We start from the raw sequence: 16,897 nt of genomic DNA, 5'->3' as shown, positions 1-16,897 counted from the left end.
ATGGATAAAGTATTCCAAACACAAAGAGAAAAAGGGCATGCCCTCTTATGTATTTTCTTCTTTTCACGTCATGTAAACAAAAAATGTATTGTTTCGTAAACCCATAAATGTTTTCTATAGTACATCCCTCATGAGCAAAAAAATTGGTGAAGCCAAAGGGGTAGAAAGAGATGCCACAATCTTGCTTCTTTTTCCACCTAATGTGAACCTACACTTGTGAATTGTGACAGAATAGGCATATATTTTTTTTACATATTGACATAGTGTGTATTCAAACCAATGCGTGCAAGATACCTCTAGTGTGTTGTACACTAATCAAAATTCATCGAAGAATAGGGCAACAATGTGTATATGCATGTACAAAAGATGTTAGAATTGAGTTGCCAAGAAAAGGACAAATAACATCATCTACATGATGGCGGCTTAGAAAGGGAATTCTAAGGGGCATGTTATTGAATCTTTTGTCAAGCTTTCTAGTGAAAATTTGAGGTTGATTTTTTATGATGAGACGTGTGAAAGTAACATGTAACACAATCTGGCTTCTATTATCAATTTTGATTGCTTGAAAAAGTACAAAAAATCATGTATTTCCTTATTTCACTTGTTTTAATAACCATGTATGAATTCCATAATGGTTTGATTTGTTCATCCTCTCATTGTTTGATTTGTTTGTCCTCTCATTGTTTGATTTGTTCATCCTCTCATTGTTTGATTTGCTCGTCCTCTAATTGTTTGCTTTGTTGATCCTCTCTATGGCTTGAAAAAAAGGTCCCAATATCCCTTGTAAACAAATATGTGTTCACGTTGGTCAATTTAGTTTGTCACGTTTGCAATTCATGTTTGACAAACAATGATATGAAGTTTGAACAATGGGAAAAGCAATTCAAAATTTATGGTATTCCAGGTTTGAAAGATCGTTGTAACACATCGTGACATTTGTTCTTTTTATTTGTTTTACTTCTTTTACACAATTATAAGTCGAGGCTTTTGTTGTTACCTAAATTGACATATGATGATACATTGTTAGCTAGCATCCATATAATCAAAATAATAATAATGTAAATGCTCTTAACGATCCTTTGCATGACATTTGATTATTAGTGAGAAACCTTTTGCTACTTCTTGAGGATCATAATAATATGTGTTAAAAAACAAAGTTCTTTTACACAATTCTTTATTTGAGAGTTAAAGAAAACCTAGGACACTACTCATCTTTCATGTATGACTTTGTACATTGGTGAACTAGAGCAGGTATGAAGGCAAACCATGACCAATCGAGCATTAGAAGAATAGAGTATGTTCACATATAAGGTGGATATCGAATCACCACATGCACCCATGGACAAAACCATCAAATTTCCACCCAAAGTGTAAAATATAATTTTCCAAATGTAATTCACGCGAGCGTATAGACATACATCCATCGAATTATCAAACCTCATCCAAGCATAAACAATATCCGGTAGAGATAACAAAGAGTGGATTCAACTAGACATTAAGTGGGATAAATTCACAGCACCAAATGTACGAATACATTCTCACATGTCCCATCAACTAATTTGTTTGCATACACAAAAATCTATTCTAAATTTCAAAGATGCAAACTTCAAAAGTTCTTGGGGCCGCTGAAAGAAAGGGCGATGTAGAGACCTTGAGGCATGACCCACAAGTGAGGTTCATTGATGACCATTCTATGATTGCCAATAATATTAGTACATGAGACAACCTCAATTTTCATGTGCCATTAGAATGGTATGCCTAGAGAGAGAGAGAGAGAGAGAGAGAGAGAGAGAGAGAGAGAATGTGCCAACAATTGCATCAAGACTAGGGATGCAAGAATTATCCAGAATGATTGGGCGTAAACCATATGTTGGAGCATCGTCCATGACACTGTTGGGCATTTTAAGCCCTATTTTTTCAATATTTCTAACTTTGCACGTCTTGGATACAATTGTTTTAGGGTTTGTGTCTCACTTTGAGGTTTTCCACCTATGATTAATATATCTCAGTGTTAAAGTCAAAGGTGATATGTTTGCTCGCACTTAACATAGGCTAACACCATGATGCCTTCTAAAAAGAAACAAAATCAAAATTGGAGACCACATTCCTTATAAGACATGTACACACTCTTTAAAGATAGATAGAAACTATATATCCTCTTCATACTCGCAAAGGGATAAGACCTATGAGATCCAAGGAGAGATGATATTTTGTGTTACGAGACCCAAAGGGATGCATAAGAAGATTATATCTTAAAAATATGAGAGGAGGAAACAAAGTGTGCATGTTCTTACAATGGTATGTGTCAAAACAAACTCATTGATATGAATGTGTGTCCGAACTAGGAGAGTTATGTGGAGTTGGCCCATGCGGTAAACAATGGTGGGAAGCATAATTGTTAGTAAATGCTTGACATCCTAATGTATGCATGCATGGAGAGACACTATGAATGCATGTCTATGTATGCACGGACGGATGGACCCACTGTTATGGGCATGACCATATAATATCCCGTGATAAGATTGTACCGTAGTATTCTTTACACGTGGATAAAGTGTGAGGGTTAAACGAGAGTGTAAAGAAGGGAAGGATTGCTTTTAATCCTTGGGATTGAGACAACCCATTAAGGCCAAGCGTGAACTTGCATGGGGGCCTTAGGTCTGGCTACAAATATGAGGCTTAGCTACCCTCATTTGACACATTATCAACTACGTCAGGACTTTGTCCTCGTGGTGATCAACTCTTGAATCGAGTCGTACCTGATATTGGCGCGCTTGCTTCAAGGGTTGATCACCACGAGGATAGAGTCTCAACCAAGGATTAAAAGCAATCATTCCCTTCTTTACACTCTCGTTTAACGTCACACTTTATCCACGTTTATAGAATACTACGGCACAATCTTACCACGGGATAGTATATAGTTGTACCCATAACACCCACAGAGAGACAATATGAATGCATGTCGATGTATGCACAGACGGATGGACCCCATGAAGAGACACTATGAATGCATGTTTATGTCTGCATAGAGGGATGGACCCACGAGGAGACACTATGAATACATGTCTATGTATGCACGGGCGGAAGGGATGGACCCAATGTCCGAGGACCGATCATACGGTTTGGAAAGCAATACCTATAGTCAAGAGAAAATGAGGTTCATTGAACAAGAGGTGATTATCAAAGAACAAGCGTGTTAAGAAGAAACACACCATACATAAAAGACATCTCCAAGGTTTTTCCACATATAAAAAGGTTTTTCTAAGATTATATGCTAGTCGGAGAAAGTAATTGTTTCAAGGATCACATGTGGAGCAAAGACTTCTGGTTTTTTCTTAAAGTTTTAAAGGTTTCTCATAACAAATCGTTAGTTCATCGACAAGCCATTCATTAATACGAGAGGTGTGTAGAAGGGATAGGGTTTTTATCGAAGGTTTCATCTGAGTGATCTATATCCATACATCTCCTAAGGTTTTTACATGCAAAAAAAATGGGCTGTGGAGCAACACCACGGTGCCGTTATTTTCAGTTAATCTGTCATTATTTTCTGACCTTGTTGTTGTTCGGCGGATCATATCCTCGTGCTTTCTCAGTTGCGATGGTGATTAGCAGTACTGACTTAGCCAATCAATCTGATGTTTTGGATGCTAATAAATTCGATCTTTTTGCTAATCAACCTGATGCATCAATTGCAACAGAATCTGATAACTCAATCGGTCATCAGTCTGATGATTCAATTGCCAAGGAATCTGATAATTCAATTGCCAATCAATTCAATGATTCAACTGTCCATAAAGGCGATTTGATCAGGATAGGTAGAGAGAATTGCACGTTTCAGCGGAGCTTCCATCCCCACAGAGTCAGACTTTATCCTTTTGGCCGAAGGAGGAGGAAATTTGATGACGGATTGTTGCAACTTAATGTCCTCTCTGCGGGAAGGCAACTTAGAAGGACATTTGTAGAAGAAGCGATGGTTGAAGGAAAACACATGCTTCAACCTTCTGCAAGGAAGTTTTTTGAAGAAAGATCATCTTACCTTGGTCCTTCTGCACGAAAGAGAAGAAGGAGAAAAGTTCAAGAAATAGTAACTCTCCCTTTATTACCTGCAAATCCGTCGGTTATTATTGCCCATGACAACAGAGAAATCCATAGAAACAATGGGGAATTTGCGGATCTTTCTTCTGCAAGAGAAAAACTAACTCAAGGCAGAAGTTTGCAACTTGATTTTTCTTTTTCTTTGTCTTCTTCTTTTTCGAGAAGAAGAATCAGAAAGGACCTTCAAGACAGATCCCAGGTTAATCCTTCTGCAATAAGACGGGGGAGAAGGAACTCTGAAGTCATATTTTTGCACCACGATCCTTCCGCAAAAAGAAGGAAATTTCAAGAAATTGCAGTTGTTCCACCTGCTGAGAGTCAATTGGCAACAGATGGGCAAGATGCAGAAGATGAGATCCATAGAAACCAGAAGAGAGATCTGGCTATCAAGATCGCAATTCCTGTAGCTTCCTTTGTGCTTGTGGTTGTAATTCTCTTGTTCCTCTTCGTAATATGGAGAGGAAGAAAATCAACAGATGAAGAAAACCAGTACTCGAAGATGAAGATGAAAAAGCAGATGATCAACGTCATGATGCTGATGAAGCTGAAGCTGAAGACATTGCTGGAGAAGAAGAAGAAGAAACAGAAGAGGCTGAACCATGCAGACGAAGTTCTTCTAGAGACTCTTGGCTCAGGTCTCCCACCGAGGTTCACATACGCAGAGATAATGAAAGCAACGAATGGATTTGAGAAGAAGCTCGGAGAAGGTGGCTATGGCGCTGTGTATGAAGGAAAGTTTCCTGACACGGGAAGCAAGATCGCAGTGAAAGTTTTCATGGATACCTCAAGCATGGCCTGCAGGAAAGGATTCTACGCAGAAGTGAGGTCGATCGGAGAGAGAAGACACCGAAACCTGGTTCCGCTCTGCGGCTTCTGCGCGGAGGATGAGCACAGAATACTCGTCTATGAGCTCATGGCGAACGGGTCTCTAAACAAGGCTCTCTTCAGCAGTGAAGGAAAGGAGGGAGGAGAAGGAAAGGCGGGAGGCCATGGCCAGGTGGTTCTGAGCTGGGAGAGGAGGCACGCCATCGCGATGGACACAGCGCGGGCTCTGGCGTTCCTCCACGAAGGGGACGAGAGGAGCAGGGTGATTCACTGCGATGTGAAGCCGGAGAACATCCTGCTCGACGAGGAATGGGAGGCGAAGGTCTCAGATTTCGGCCTCGCGAAGCTTCTGGCTGCAGCAGCAGCAGCTCACCATGGCGATGGCGATGGCGATGGCGGGCACCACGACGACACAGACGCAGACGCAGACGCAGACGCAGGAGACGATGACGGCGCGCTGACGGCGCCGTCAAGGAGTCAGGGCTCACTCTTGTCCGGGGACAACAAGGTGTGGCACCTGTCCGGCCTCCTCCGGCCGAGGCCGAAGAAGCCAAAGACAGGGGGTCCCGACACGAGCCTTGGGCTGTCCGGCAGCCTCGGGGACGTCCGCGGGACGTTTGGGTACCTGGCCCCCGAATGGACCCAGCCCGACTCCATCACCCCCGCTTCCGACGTCTACAGCTTCGGGGTGGTCCTCCTCGAGCTCCTAGCCGGTCGCCGCTCCCTCGCCCGCAACCTCCCATTCTTGCCCGGCCTCGCCTTCGACATCCTCGCTGACCCCACACGCGACCTCCTCGAGCTCCTCGACCCTCGCGTCCGCACCTCGTCCGCCTCCATTGACCCTGCCCACGCCCGCTCCCTCGCTAAGCTCGCCCTCTGGTGCCTCCAGGAAGACCTCGACCTCCGGCCCCCCATGGCCAAGGTCTTAGAAATGCTCACCGACCTCACCTCCGTACCCGACCCCCCCGTCTGTGACTATTTCGCTGGCTCCTCACACTTCTTCGAGGCCGATGGTGATGATGCCCACGATCATCAACATACGTATCAACATTTCACATCGAGCTTTGGAACGTTTACGACCACAACAACGCACAACACTAACCAGTCGAGATCGTCTATGGGCACAACGCGCTTCATCGACTTGTGGCAAGTCTCCATTGTGTCGGCTCGTTAAAATGAATTTCTTTGTGGCACCTAATACACCATTTGTTTTATTTCTAGGCTTTGATCTATATGATTGTGTCACGTCCTAAATTTGCCATTGTTTTCCCTCTTTCTTGCATTCTTCATGGAGTAGGATTTGTAGGGACTGAGTGATTAGTTCAAAACATTAAGTTTTGCCAAAATCCCACGAGGATGTCCACCATTTCCCACTTTGTTTGGTCTTTGCAAGCTCTCAAAATTATCAAAGAAGGTGTTGCAAATAACCAAACAAGAGTGATGATATCAATATTTTGTTCTAAGCTAATGTTCTGCTCATTTTGACACACTAGAGAAGCTTCAAAATCATTGAGATGCTCTCCAAGCCATATGTGAAGATAGAGTTCTTATATTGAATATTGGAATAACGAAAGTTATGTTGGTTTTTTAACACCATAAAAAGTGGTTTGCAATGTGCATGTAGAAAAAGTATCCATAGCTTGTTATTATAGTTTGGCAACCAAGCTACCAGCCAATACAAATCACCAACCTTTGTTTGTGACTTCCCCTTCCATTTGATGTAGAAACCTTCACTACAAATAATAGTCCAACATAACATCTAAGTTCAACCAACAAATTTATGTTTGTACTAACTTGGAGCAACAAGTATACACTTGTAGAAATACAACACTTGCATTTTAGTTGTAAGTCCATGCACAATTGTTAGTTTATTTACCTTCATTTCCCACCTATAATTAAATGAATTGTGTGGGCTATTCTATGTTCAATGAGGTGACACATATATGGGTGGTTTCAAGTCAAGTAAACATATCTGATGTGTATGTGCCTATGTTTCCTGTCGTGGCACACACATTTGAGGTTCTAAGTACACTATTCATAACAGGATGTTACAAGACGAAACATTTCTGACCCGAGCTAAGCTGGTGACCAATTAGACTACTCTTTTGAGCATTTTCCCTTTTAGGGGGTTGAGGATGGAGAAACATCACTCTAATAGCATGGACATACCAAATCTTCAATCCACTACAGTATATCGAGCCATTACCTTACCATTCAAATCATGATTATAAAAGCTATAAGCCTTTTTTCCCTCATCTGGTCTAGACCATCCATTATAAGGTTTGTGAAATGCCAACAAGAATGGGTTTTTAATAATGACCAGGCTTCATATACAAGGGTGGAAATGTGGTCAAGAGGTGCAGATTTTGAGCTCCAAGAAGTTCAAAGAGATGATGATGACGTTTACGCATAAAGGCCACAAGAATGTAGTTGCGTCGTATACATACTCTGATGGAGACCTCTGCATATGATCACAAACAATAAAGTTATATATCAATTCAAGAGATACCTTTAACTCAGCAATAAGTGAGTACATATGTTGAAAGGTTGGACGTACGATATGCACCCCTTACGAATTCAAGACACAACGTGTATGCGTATATGCATCTGCATACCAACATGTATGTGTATATGTAATATGAATGGATGTATGTATAGTATGGCATTGGTGAACAACATTCGCCAATGGCTGGACACAAGCCGGGATTTGTAAAGTTGGGTCACCCCATCTGAGTGCAGAATCTTCCCTCATATCCACGTGAAGGCAGACCCTCTATAGCTTGTTGTGACTTCCACGTGTATGTGACAATCCTCTAAACCTCAACCATCACCAATATGGAAGCCTTTCAGTTTATATACATATTACAATTCCAGTGTGGTGGGAAGATCCGGCTGTAGTCACAAAGATTGATGAATGGGGTTTAATAATGTTCTTAACCTATTTCCATATCTCTTGGAGCTAAAGACCAGCATAGGCATTTGCCATGAAAATGTATGGACTAGCCTCTTTAGGGTGTAAACTAAGCGCAACATCAAATGCCTCTTTTGCTAGTTGTGAATTGTTGTGTTGAAAGCATGCACCCAGCAATGACATCCACATGGATGATGTTGCTTCCATTGGCATCTCGCCCAACATATTCTCAACCATCACAAAGTTCCCTGCTCGTGCAAAAAGGTCTATCATAATCTCATAATGTTGTATACTTGGCGTTATGCCATAATCCCTACTCATAGACTTAAAACATTCAAGAGCTCTTGTAACGTATCCAGAATGATCACAGGCCGAGAGCAAGGAACAAAATGTGATGCCATCAGGTAGGAGGCCAGAAAGCCGCGAGCATTCAAGCTTTAAAAATGCCTTCTTGATGTTCCCTTCAATTGTATACCCTGAAATGCAAGACGTCCAAGGCACCATTTCCTGTGCTGGAAGCTCATCAAGAGTTGCCCACCCATCTTTCATACTAGCACAACTCCCATATGCATGAATAAGTGTGGCAATGACTGATGAAATATTATCACATCCTGCGGCAACAATAGCAAAATGAAGCTCCCTACACAGCTCTAAGCTCCCAAGTTGACCTCCCACTTGCAAAAGACATGTAATGGTCACTTCATCAATGGTCACATTCTCTTGTTGCATCTCATTAAAGAGGTGAAGAGCCTTTTCACCCTGCCCTTGTTCCACATATGCTGAGAGCATTATAGTCCATGTTACTAAGTCTCGTTCATTCATCATATTGAACATAATCTCCGCATCTGCAATACTATCACAATTGCAATACATTTTCAGGATGGCTGTCCCAACAACCACATCTGATGCATACCCATGTTCACATGCATCAGCATGCAGAGCCATCCCGATCTCGATCGATATGCTTGCATCTCTACCTTTATCCTCTTGCGCAACTATGCCACATGCTTGGAAGGCAATGACAAAGGTTTGTTGATTGAATATATGAAGATCTTCTTCTTCTTTTCCTTCTTCTTGCATTAGGCAATACAATTGCAATGCCTTATCTGCCTGACCTTGCTCTACGTATGCGGACAGCATTGCCACCCACGATATGGCAGTTCGTTCAAGCAAATTACAAAATACATCTTCAGCATCCTCAATCGCTCCACACTTGCTATACATATCCAAGAGGGTGGTACCTATAAACACATCCAATGTGAAGTTGTTACTACACAACACATCCACATGTAAAGCTCGACCAATGTCAAGTGCAATGAGCTTCGAATCATCACTAAGTATGTCTCCTTTCTCTTGTACTAGAAGTCCACATGCTTGGAGGGAAATTACACTAGTAAGATTGTCAGGAGTTACTCCTTCATCTAGCATATGTCGGTATAGCCGAAGTGCCTTTGCTCCATTACCCCTTTCTACATATGCCGAGAGCATAGCATTCCAAGACACCAAATTCCGTTGTGATAAACCACTAAACATACGCTCAGTTTGCCTAAGCATCCCACACTTAGCATACATGCTTGATAGGGCTGTGCCCACATATACATCACATGTGAACCCCTTCTTCTCCGCATCCGCATGTAAACCCTCCCCGATGCTTAGAGAAACCGGTTTAATAAAGTTACCATCGATGAGAAAACCCTCCTCATTATCAGCATAGATACAACACGCCTGAAGAGCGATCACACATGTATGTTCATTTGCATCCCACCCTTCCTTATACATTTGTCTCAGTAGTTGCAATGCTCTCTCTCCTTGCTCCATTTCGACATACGCCGACAACATAGCATTCCATGAGACCACATCACGTTTAATCATCATACAGAACACTTCTTCGGCTTCTTTAATGTCTCCACACTTACCATACATACTAATGATGCTATTACAAACAAATACATCATCAGCATAGCCTTTTATCCGAGCCTCAGAATGCAATCTCTTACCTTGTGAAAGATCTCTTATGCTACCAGAAGCACGGAAAAGACCCACGAATGTATATTTATCAGGGTGTATACCATCATCGAGCATACATCGATAAAAATAGAGGGAATCATCACCTCGACCAACTTCAGCATAAGCTGAGATGAGGGCAGTCCAAGAGTATATGGTGAGCTTCGGCAAAGATTCAGCTAAGAGTCGAGCTTCTTCTAAGTCTCGACATCGAGCAAGAGCCATAACAAGATAATCCCCAAGAATGGCATTCTGATTTAGATCGATTTGATACAAAGTGATGTGGTCATATACACACTTCGCCCCTGAAGACGATTTCCTCTTGATGCATTCCTTAAGGATGGAAAGATAGGTAGACGTCGTGAGACGTGTGGACGTATCTCCACGTAGTATATGTAAAGCTTTGTCCAAATGACCTTGTTTGCATAGAGATTGAAGGATAAGGTCAACATTCCTTTCAGACGCAGGATTATTCTCAATTGCAGAATAGGCCTTTCTTTCATTGATCTTTTGGTGTTGCTGCTGCTGAGTTTGAGTGTGCAACAAAGAAGAAGCTCGATGGATACCATTGAGAGGAGTTCTTGGGTTGTGAAGCTTCTTGCATTGATCCGACTCGTGTGTTCCTGAGGGCAAGATGAGGAGGACGGATGTGGAGATCATTTATCGCTACAGTCAGTTCCTTCGTTCGGTCTTCATTTCACTTCTAGGAAAGATCAAGGGAACCTCATCATCCCAGGTGGGTCCTAGGCTGTTTTCTCTGATAAATTCATGATGGAAACAGAGCATCTCTGTGGATATATCCATGAAGACGGAGATACATATGTACATACATATATCATTATATGTATGTATGTAGTGGGTAAATAAAATTGTGGCAATACCCCTGAACTTTTCTTTATTTCCCCCCCCAAATGCCCCTTCCTTTTCCTTTATTTCCCAAACTGCCCCCTTGGTCCATTACTCTTTTCACACACAAGTTCCATAGTATGAACCATACGCACCATACGTGTATTTTCTCATTCGCAAATGTTTCATGTAAGAAAAACACCCTCAAAGAATGATAAATACCATACTTTTGGATTAACGATTTTTTATGAGATAAGTAAGCCTAAAAAATGGAAAAAACAAAAAAAAAAAAATGGGGGAAAAAAAAACAAGAATGTTTGAATAACATTCGCATTCGTTTTCCACCGTATGGAAACGGATGTTATGCTAGACGAACACGTTTTTTTTTTCCAAAAGGGAACACGAATTTTACGTACTATGCACACAACAACATAGTTGTTAATTGACCACTGGCTAACTAGTGCCAACTTAGTTTTATGCCTAATAAATAGGTTTTATATTTTAATTTCATGGTTATCTTATTATTAGTCTTGTAGGAACTATTAAAACCATGATTCAATCTCTATAATTATGCTTTAAAGTTTAGAACTTCATAAATGGTCTTCTATTAACTCATGATTCGATCAATTTCAGTCTTTCGTAGAATTGATTACGATTTTTACATGAATAAGTTCAATGGCACTAATTATATCTCGTCTTTCTTAACCAAGAAGTATCGTGAGAAAATATCCAACATTGAATCTTTAATTCAAGATTAAGGAATATCAAAAACTTTAGAAAGACGATGACATGAAATTAGAGAAATGCTTAGCACACATAGTCGACATTGTATAAATAATTGGTACATTTATTTATTTGCAACTATACATATTCAGTATATATTATTGCTCACTGCTTGGACATTTTTCTAACTCTCTCTCGGGTTCTCATGAAACAACTTCCTGTTTTGATTACCCTATGTTTGTCTTTCATTTGGAGTAAGTGAATAGGCTACCACCATCCACTTTATGCTTCTTCTTACCCTTTGCGCCTTCAAAGCTTGTTATATGAAAATACTTAATGGTCTCCTACATTGTTGATAATTTTTTTTGTTGTTTTTGAATCGTTCATTCTCAATAACCACCATAGGAAAAGGGTATTTGAACACGATCACCATCGACATTGTAAGGATGTCAATTCATTGGTAAAGTATCAATTGGTATAATATTTCTTACGTATAATTATTAGCATGTCAATGTGAACAATAACTATCAACATGTCAATGGGAACTCATTGCATATATGTCATGGATCAACATGCCCCTCACATATAGACACAACATTTAGCCTATGTGAAGCAAACTCAATACTCGTGATTTGTTTTCGTTCGGATAAGGTGGAAGGGTTTTTAATACAAGTTGGTGAGAGTTCTATCTTGTACATTTGGAATAATGTTGGGGGCTAAGGTAGGCTGCATCTAATGATACAAAGCACATAAAATAATGTAGAATGGAGGTTGTTCGAGGCATATAGGTGTGTAAGAAATGTGTGTGTATGAAGGGTTATAAAATTTGAAAGTACACCATGTAGTGTGAAAGAATGCATTACGCCATCAAGATATTATATTTAATTACTCTCTCATCCCTCCAACCAAGTGGAAACAAGTAAAGGCAGAAAAAAACATTATGACAGGTTACGAGACAAAAGAGATGTAGGTAAGTCAACAACAATGGTATATATATTATAAACTTCAATTTAGATCTATGTAGAGAGAGCAAAATTGATAAAGAGGATATTACAAAGAAGAGATGATCGAGAATATCAAAGTGACACATTGTATAATTCATCTCCAACAAATGACAACTTTTTTTTTGCATCACAAAACGACATATTTGTAAAGAAACAAATAGAGCCACACAATCGCTCGAAGAAGAGATAAATCGAGTTGGCGGCATCGACACATTCAACAATGGGGGAATGACATTACAAAGAAGATCAACATCGAATCATCTGATTATCGTAAACTCGAGAATGACAAACCAAGCAACGACACAACAACAATTTGATGTTAACATTTTAAATTGGAACATTGTATTCCCAAGTAAAAATGAAAGAAGCACAATGCATCCATATGGATTGTTTGTCCCAAGGATCAATAAAGGGGACATGGGGGGACTAAGACAAAAAAGAGAAGTTGTTTTTAAACAAGCATAGCTATAAACTCTATATGCTAACTAGTAGGATGTCATAGGATTTTCAATTAACTATAGTAAGATGCGTTTTTGTTGGCTTCCTAAAAACACTCATTAATGTTCTTTCTTCGCAAGACATTATTTTTGTTTTCTAGGGTCTAAAAGTGGTACGAACTAATAGTGTACATACTTTGACACTTTTTGTACCCAATGGTAATGTAGCTTGTAAGTTGTCGGGTTCTTCAATGGTTATCCTTTTACATGTGTAATGGTAGGTTCGTCCGTTATGGTCGATGGGGTGTGGGGGCCTCGTACCGAATGAAGATCAAACGACTCGTCTCTCGAACGAAGGGCAATAAATATGCTTTGCGACAATACAAGGCTCCGTTTTTTCCCGAGTAGGCAATATCGATGCAGTCCTTGCAACTGCCCGATTCTCTAGGAGGCCACGGTGCAGATACACACATCACATAGGCACATACACAGACATACACAGACTTGATCGATCGATCACAAACTCCGTCCATGGAGTGAAAAGGTGTGGGAGAGATTGGGATGGAGCGGCTGGTCTGGGCGTAGAGCCCATCCTGTGCGTGGACATGTTCTTCTGCCATACTTTGTCCACCCACCACGACCACCGACCGGCTATTTAAAAACATTTCTCGGTCTTAACTTCAATCAAATTCTCTTCTTGCATAAAAACAAACAAAATAGCGCCAAGTTTGAACTGACAAAAACAGAACAAAAAAACAAATATCAATAAAAAAGCTCTGTTCTTTAACTCTGTCGCTCTGTCGCCCCTCCACTCCCCCCCCCCCCCCCCCCCCCCCACCACCACCATTGCTCTCTCTCGCTTTTTGGGGTTTTAGGGCTTCTCAGAGAGCTTCAGATTAGGGTCCTTTCTTTCATTCATTCTTTCTTCTTCTAAAAGAATTCGTCGAATATTTAGGCCCTCACAGAAAACACCTTATTAGGGCTTTTGTTTTCTCTAGAATGTTCGAATTGGGGATTCTCCCAAAACTTCGCATTTTGTTTTAGGGTTTCGTAGAAAGCTTCGCATTTGTTAGGGCGTCTCAGCAAGCTTCCACATTTGTTAGGGTACCTCATTATTAAGGTTCTATAAAGTGGTTTCTCAAAATGATCCGTATCAGGGTACACATTAATTAAGGCTTCTCAAAAACATTGGCATTAAGGTGTCTCAGTAGACTGCACTTTAGCGAGGTTTTCTTAAGAAGCTTCATATTGTTCTACTCAAAAACAAATCTTCTTGTGAGGAAGGCTATGGCTTTTGCTTTCAGACAACCTCTGATAGAAAGAGGAAGAAGACACAGAGGTTTATTTACTCTATTGCTGGTTTTAGTATCTTTTATTATGGTCGTGGAATCCAGAACGATTATCGTTGGGAATCAGATGGGATGGACTAACTACGATATAAAAAGCTTCCAAGTTCCGGATTATATTCAATGGGCTTCATCACAACATGTTAGGGTTGGAGATCAACTAGGTAAGACATTATATTTTTCTCTCAATATAATCTATCTCTATGTAATATCCTATTCATTCTTACTAAATCCATTCACGTAACTACTATGTTGTCATTAATCTATTCATGTCAGTATATTTGGCCTATTCATGTAACTATTTGTTGTCATTAATCTATCCATGTCAGCATATGACCTATTCATGTACCTATTGTATTGTCATTAATATATGACCCGCTCTTGTAACTGTTATGTTTCCATTAATCTATTAAGTGTTTTGAATCTATTCGCGTCATTATATGATCTATTCATGCTGCTATTATGCTGCCATTGATCTATTCAATTTTTTGGATATGTTAACATCAGCATTTGATCTATTCATTTGACTGTTGTGTTGTCATTCTATTCAGTTTTTGGAGTCTATTTATTTCAGCATTTCGAGTGTTATTTTTTCATTACTCTATTCAGCTTTTGCGTCTATTCTGGTCAGATATTGTTAGTAATATAGTAATGTAAACTGTTTTATGATCAATATTTTTTTGAATCCATTCTGTAAGTTTGTTGTATGTAATCTACTCAGTTTAAGGATCTACAAATACAACTATATGGTTATCCCTTTACTTTCATCAGTTCATATAATTGTGTAATGTAACCTATTCATACAAACTAAATTATGACCAGTCTTTATATCTATTCATGTAAACTGTATTATGACCAGTTTTTTAATCTGTTTTATTCATAATTAGAACAGGATTTGAATCTATTCTATTTATTAACCTATTAATGTAAACTCTATTATCACCAAGTCTTCTTAATTGTGAATATAATAGATTATATTTTTTGAATTGTGCCAATATTTTGAGCCGCTCCCTTATTCTAATTGTGAATGGAGTACTCTGAACAGTCTTCAAGTATTCAAGAGGCCTTCACAATGTGAACTTACTGCCCGACAGAAATGCCTATCAGAGCTGTGATTTCTCCCATGCAAAGGTCTTGGATTCTGGAGATTTGGGTGGCTATGTGGTAATTGAAGTTAAAACAAATCTATTCATCTCTCTCTCTCTCTCTCTCTCTCTCTCTCTCTCTCTCTCTCTCTTGGTGAAAACACACAATTATATTAATAAATGTATGTAAAAAACATTACTTACAATGGGTGTGACAATGGAGTATGGTCACCCATTAACTACACTACATGGGTTGTGGAACATGTTGAATTGCCAATAGGCAAGATGAACACTCGACTGAGGAAAGAATTACCACTTACTCCAATAAAGAAAATTGCCACATTAGTACTCCCTTCAACTCTCTCTCTCTCTCTCTCTCTCTCTCTCTCTCTCTCTCTCTCTCTTTGCGTGTTTAGTTAGGATTAGGTTTTTATACTGTGACATATATTTCCTCTACAGACACGCATTAGGGTTTGTATGCAACAATCTCATGGTTATATATATCCACAAAGCTGTTTGTGTGAGGTTAAAAGGAGTTTTTCATAGTGGAAGGCAGCCAGGGAGGGTATGAATTAATGTCTGTTTTCTATGTGTAAATTTGTGTATAGTGGAAGGCAGCCAAAGAGGGTGTGTTTTATTTCGGCTGCAACAAGAAAGTAGAGGCAGAGGGGAATCATTGTGGAAGTGGGCAAAAGTTTTCAATAGTGGTAAGATCGACAATGTCAACAGCATTATCATCAACATCGATAAGTTTACCATCATCGTCGACATCAGCATCAACATTATCATCATCGACTAGTGGCTTTCAGTTGGCATCTTCACCTTTGCCTGATGTGATCGCCCCTGTTATTGCAGCCATTGATCCCACATCATCATCCTCTTCATCTCCTTCAATGCCTCCTCTCATGGTAAACTCCTTGTGTTATATGACTATAGCCACTTACATGTACACATATCTGCATGCACAAACACATCCACACTTTTCTTTAGTAAATGATAATGTGACCGATCAAACCACACAATATATATTTACTAGGAAATGACCATCAGGTCACTATTATGAGTCTTAAGTGTAAAAGACTGCCTGAGCAAACTAAATGTCTGAACACATTTTTATAACTAGATTTAAAAAGAAACCTACAGATGTCTTTGTTTTTCTTTATTATGTGATATTATTGAATCTCAGTCTAACTTTCCATTCTCTGGGCATGCAGAACATTGGAGTAACTGTATCCTCAGTTTCAAATCCATTATCCATAATTGCTGCTTCAATCCTATCATTGCTGTTAAGCATGGTTTAAGTATCTGTAATGCACATTTGTAACTTAAAAACTTTGGTAGAAAAAATCTAAATTTGGGAAATTTCAAAGGATTTCCTTCTGATTTTAATTATGGTTATAAAATGAATGTGAAAATTTTGTCAATGCTATTTTGATATCTTTACCTCAGTTTTGATTGTTCACTCATTATATTCCTATTATAATTTACAATTTGGATAGCTGAACAAACCCCTTTTTTTAGGAACATCCTTCAAATTAACTTTTAAGGGTATGCTTGAAAAATGATTTGTTCATATCATTATCTGATAATGCTGATAACGTATATGCGTTAAATGTTTTAT

The 16,897-nt window shown here is 39.5% G+C and overlaps 3 protein-coding genes and 1 long non-coding RNA gene across 4 annotated transcripts; 2 read left to right on the top strand and 2 right to left on the bottom strand.

Annotated features, from left to right (window-relative positions):
* The first annotated feature begins 3,455 nt into the window (after positions 1-3,455).
* On the top strand, positions 3,456-6,442 carry LOC147868250 (uncharacterized). The gene has a single exon (XM_087317013.1). It carries the CDS (start codon positions 3,491-3,493, stop codon positions 6,092-6,094), a length of 2,604 nt encoding a protein of 867 aa, XP_087173139.1. The 5' UTR covers positions 3,456-3,490; the 3' UTR covers positions 6,095-6,442.
* A 476-nt stretch (positions 6,443-6,918) lies between these two features.
* LOC147868249 (putative pentatricopeptide repeat-containing protein At3g01580) lies at positions 6,919-10,584 on the bottom strand. The gene has a single exon (XM_087316986.1). The coding sequence runs from the start codon at positions 10,493-10,495 to the stop codon at positions 7,880-7,882; it is 2,616 nt and encodes an 871-aa protein (XP_087173112.1). The 5' UTR covers positions 10,496-10,584; the 3' UTR covers positions 6,919-7,879.
* A 3,220-nt stretch (positions 10,585-13,804) lies between these two features.
* Positions 13,805-14,239, bottom strand: LOC147868248 (uncharacterized). The gene is made up of 2 exons (XR_015529498.1): positions 14,111-14,239; positions 13,805-14,057 (listed from the first exon to the last, which is right to left on the bottom strand). It is a non-coding gene; the product is annotated as an uncharacterized LOC147868248 (long non-coding RNA).
* On the top strand, positions 14,133-16,711 carry LOC147868247 (early nodulin-like protein 15). Its single transcript, XM_087316967.1, has 4 exons — positions 14,133-14,355; positions 15,237-15,355; positions 15,885-16,184; positions 16,491-16,711. The coding sequence occupies exons 1-4, from the start codon at positions 14,133-14,135 to the stop codon at positions 16,575-16,577; spliced, it is 729 nt and encodes a 242-aa protein (XP_087173093.1). The 3' UTR covers positions 16,578-16,711.
* The last annotated feature ends 186 nt before the right edge of the window (positions 16,712-16,897 follow it).

The sequence above is a fragment of the Azolla caroliniana genome, unplaced genomic scaffold, assembly GCF_043228905.1.
Source record: "Azolla caroliniana isolate FFs.n. ecotype wild unplaced genomic scaffold, voAzoCaro1.0.p SCAF_1, whole genome shotgun sequence".
Classification (NCBI taxonomy): Eukaryota; Viridiplantae; Streptophyta; class Polypodiopsida; order Salviniales; family Salviniaceae; genus Azolla; species Azolla caroliniana.
The sequence above is the reverse complement of the archived record's forward strand: the minus strand, read 5'-3'. Positions and strand labels throughout refer to the sequence as shown.